This window comes from Aspergillus nomiae (assembly GCF_001204775.2).
Source record: "Aspergillus nomiae NRRL 13137 chromosome Unknown contig00823, whole genome shotgun sequence".
In the NCBI taxonomy this organism is placed as follows: Eukaryota; Fungi; Ascomycota; class Eurotiomycetes; order Eurotiales; family Aspergillaceae; genus Aspergillus; species Aspergillus nomiae.
In genome coordinates, this window is record NW_015378878.1 from 626 (window position 1) to 3,743 (window position 3,118).

Sequence of the window (3,118 nt, forward strand, 5' to 3'; positions counted from 1 at the left end):
GCAAGTACAATATAGGTATTTAGATATATCTTTACCAGCACTTTTGTCATGTCTAGTTAATAGCTACATTGGAACTAATCCGACTAACTTTCGGTATAAACAAACCGAAATGCTTATCGATAAGCTTAAGGCCCGCGTCACACAAGCAACGAATCACAGCGCAGGAAACTGTAAAAGGAACCAATAAGCAAAGAATGTGGGTAAAGATAAGGTTGTAAGATCCTGACAGAAACACAATCAAAGTCAAACAGGACAAATGTAGATATGGATTGATTAGTTTTGTGCGAATAATCTTACTGTGGAGCTTCCCAGAAGATCCCAATGTTTGGTACGGAATAAATAGAAAAATTCCTTGACTACTTGATACTAGCGCTGGTGCCTGGACTGTGGCTGTGATCCCGCAATCGAGCCGCGCCGATTAAGTGAAACAAACTCAACTTTCCCTGCTAATGCTCTCGGTGTCATTCTCGTCTTGCCCACTCACATTAATCCTCTCAACTAATTCTCTCCCCAGTCCAATGCCAGACGGCTTTGGTGAGCATGGGAACACATGATAAGTACGTTATTCCTTGGCCGCGCTTACGATCTTCCTTTGGTGCAGCCGCTTACTCGCCTGCTCTTGGACAGATTTATTGGCCTCGCACTGGCTGTGCTGGCTTCGTTGGCCATTGGTATGTGCTTTTTGATATCTCTTGTCTTCTTTTTCCTATAAAAAAAATACTGCCCGGCAGTACACTCTTGAATAGCTTGCTGACGGTCGCAATCCACAGGTTCGAGCTATGTCATCACCAAGAAGGTACGCCGCGGATCGTATCCGGGGGAACCAAATACCTGACTCAGTCGACTAGGGCCTTGTACAAGCGGCGGAGAAATATGGCTTCAGTGGAGAAGGATTTGAATATCTGCGAAGTCCGCTATGGTGGTGTGGGATGACCATCCGTAAGGATATTAGTCGAGCCATCATGGCCAGAATCTGACGATTACAGTGATATCGGGAGAGCTTATGAACACAGCCGCGTACGCTTTTGCTCCAGCAGTGCTGGTCACTCCGCTCGGGGCGCTCAGCGTACTCATCAGGTGAGCTCATGTGGTTCTCGACCGCATTTCCTACGCTAATCGATCCCAGCGCCTTGATGGGCGCATACTTTCTCAACGAGAATATACAAGTGCTTGGCAAGCTCGGAGCCGCCATCTGCCTTTTGGGATCGGTATTACTTGTCCTCCATGCGCCGGGCGACAGGGACATCCAGACCATTGAGGAGATCCTGCACCTCGCCATTCAACCAGGTTAGCTTGCCCGGACCTCCCCCGGGTACGGACAAACACACTAATAGCGTCTTTCCAGGCTTCCTCATCTACTGCACCCTCGTCACCGTTTTCTCCAGCTACATGATCTACAAAGTCGCCCCGCGACTAGGCCGAACGAACCCGCTCGTCTATCTATCGATCTGCTCCACCGTGGGATCCATCTCCGTGATGTCTGTCAAAGCCTTCGGAATCGCCATCAAGCTCACCTTCGCCGGCGACAACCAGTTCACCCACGCGTCCACATACGTCTTCTCCCTGGTCCTGGTAGTCACCACACTAACTCAGATGAACTACCTGAACAAAGCAATGGGCGAATTCCCCGCGTCGCTGTAAGTATCCACCACCATATCACCACTACTTCAAAGTATACATATACTGATAAGTACCACAGAGTAAACGCAATGTACTACGTCGGCTTCACAACCTGCACCCTCACCGCCTCCGTCATCTTCTACCAGGGCCTGAACACCAGCGACTGGACCAACATCACCTCCATGATGTGCGGCTTTCTACTCAACTTCATCGGAATCTCCCTCCTGACCTTATCCAAAACAGGGCAGGAGGGCCGTCCGGAGTCCGTCCGTGCCCTGAGCATGCGGTCGCTTGACTTGTCTCATGGCCGGTACGATCATGTGCGATCCAGCAGCGTGGATGTTCCCAGCGCCCTGGAGAGGAGGTCGTCTGGCCTGGATGCTGCGGAGCGGCAATAGTGGTGGTGGACTAGGCTGCTGTCATTGGGCTAATTTCTTTTTATTTGTTTGTTTTCCTTTGTACTCACTAGGTCGAGTCTGAGATATTTAGAGTCAGATCGACCACCACGCTGAGTTTAGTGGGAAGGTTGAAGCTAGTAGCTTCGGGCTTTTTGTGAGATTCGATGGGCCACTGGTGGGCCTGTCGGGCGTGTTTGAGAATATACCCTAAATCTAAAATTCAACTGTCCCTGTAGATGGGACATGATATGTATGTATGAAATAAGAGATTATAGAATGATCTTGAATTTGGAAGTAGAGGGTGTTTCACGATAGCATGGCAGTTGCGACTAATTGCTATCATTGGATTATTGAAGTAGTAGTGTTCAAGGTATTCGGTGTATCAAGTCTAATAAGTTCTCTGGATAGTGTTTGGGTTTTTGTTGGTCGCTGAGTTTCTATAATATATATCTGACACCCTGCAAGGTGTATATGTCTTTGGTGGATATATTTTGGAAGTCCCTCAACCCAAATCTGGTTAACAAACAAGACTCTAGTAAAGATCAATGCACTCCTTGAAGGAAAGTTGATACCACAGGTCTCGACATGGCAACTATACAAATCTACAACGAATTTCACTCTAAAGCTAGATGAAGTGTTTAGCATCTTTGCAGGTTTTTTTTTTGTGCATTTTATTTGGCTTATATATCCAAAACAAAAGCAGTCCTTCAACAACATCCGATGTGGTGTAATGGCTAACATCGCTGTCTCTCACACAGCAGCTCGGGGTTCGATTCCCCGCATCGGAATAACTTTTTGTTTTTTTGCTGTATTCGATTATTGATAGATAATAGTAATTCATTCCCTCTATCTTGTGCCGGCTGGCTCTTATCTTTCTTTTTGAGTGCCCAGTGCAGTGGGTCACTGAGTATTGCCCTTCTACCATATATAGATATAGACACAGATATCAAGACCAGTTCATTCCAACCCAACGCCGTCACTAACGAAACGAAACCCATAATGACAACCATGCAGATAAGTAAAAAACAGAATGGTAATACAGCCCAAGGATGTATCAAGCCTCATTACCCCCTAACCACCCCCATGTCACAAGCACCCCC

At 47.1% G+C, this 3,118-nt stretch overlaps 1 protein-coding gene across 1 annotated transcript; it reads left to right on the top strand.

Annotated features, from left to right (window-relative positions):
- Window positions 1–550: 550 nt before the first annotated feature.
- On the top strand, window positions 551–2,018 carry ANOM_011739 (uncharacterized protein; the record flags this gene model as incomplete). The annotated part of the gene is made up of 7 exons (XM_015556995.1): window positions 551–671; window positions 771–796; window positions 849–939; window positions 987–1,077; window positions 1,127–1,287; window positions 1,346–1,637; window positions 1,700–2,018. The coding sequence occupies 7 exons, from the start codon at window positions 551–553 to the stop codon at window positions 2,016–2,018; spliced, it is 1,101 nt and encodes a 366-aa protein (XP_015400825.1).
- Between the last annotated feature and the right edge of the window lie 1,100 nt (window positions 2,019–3,118).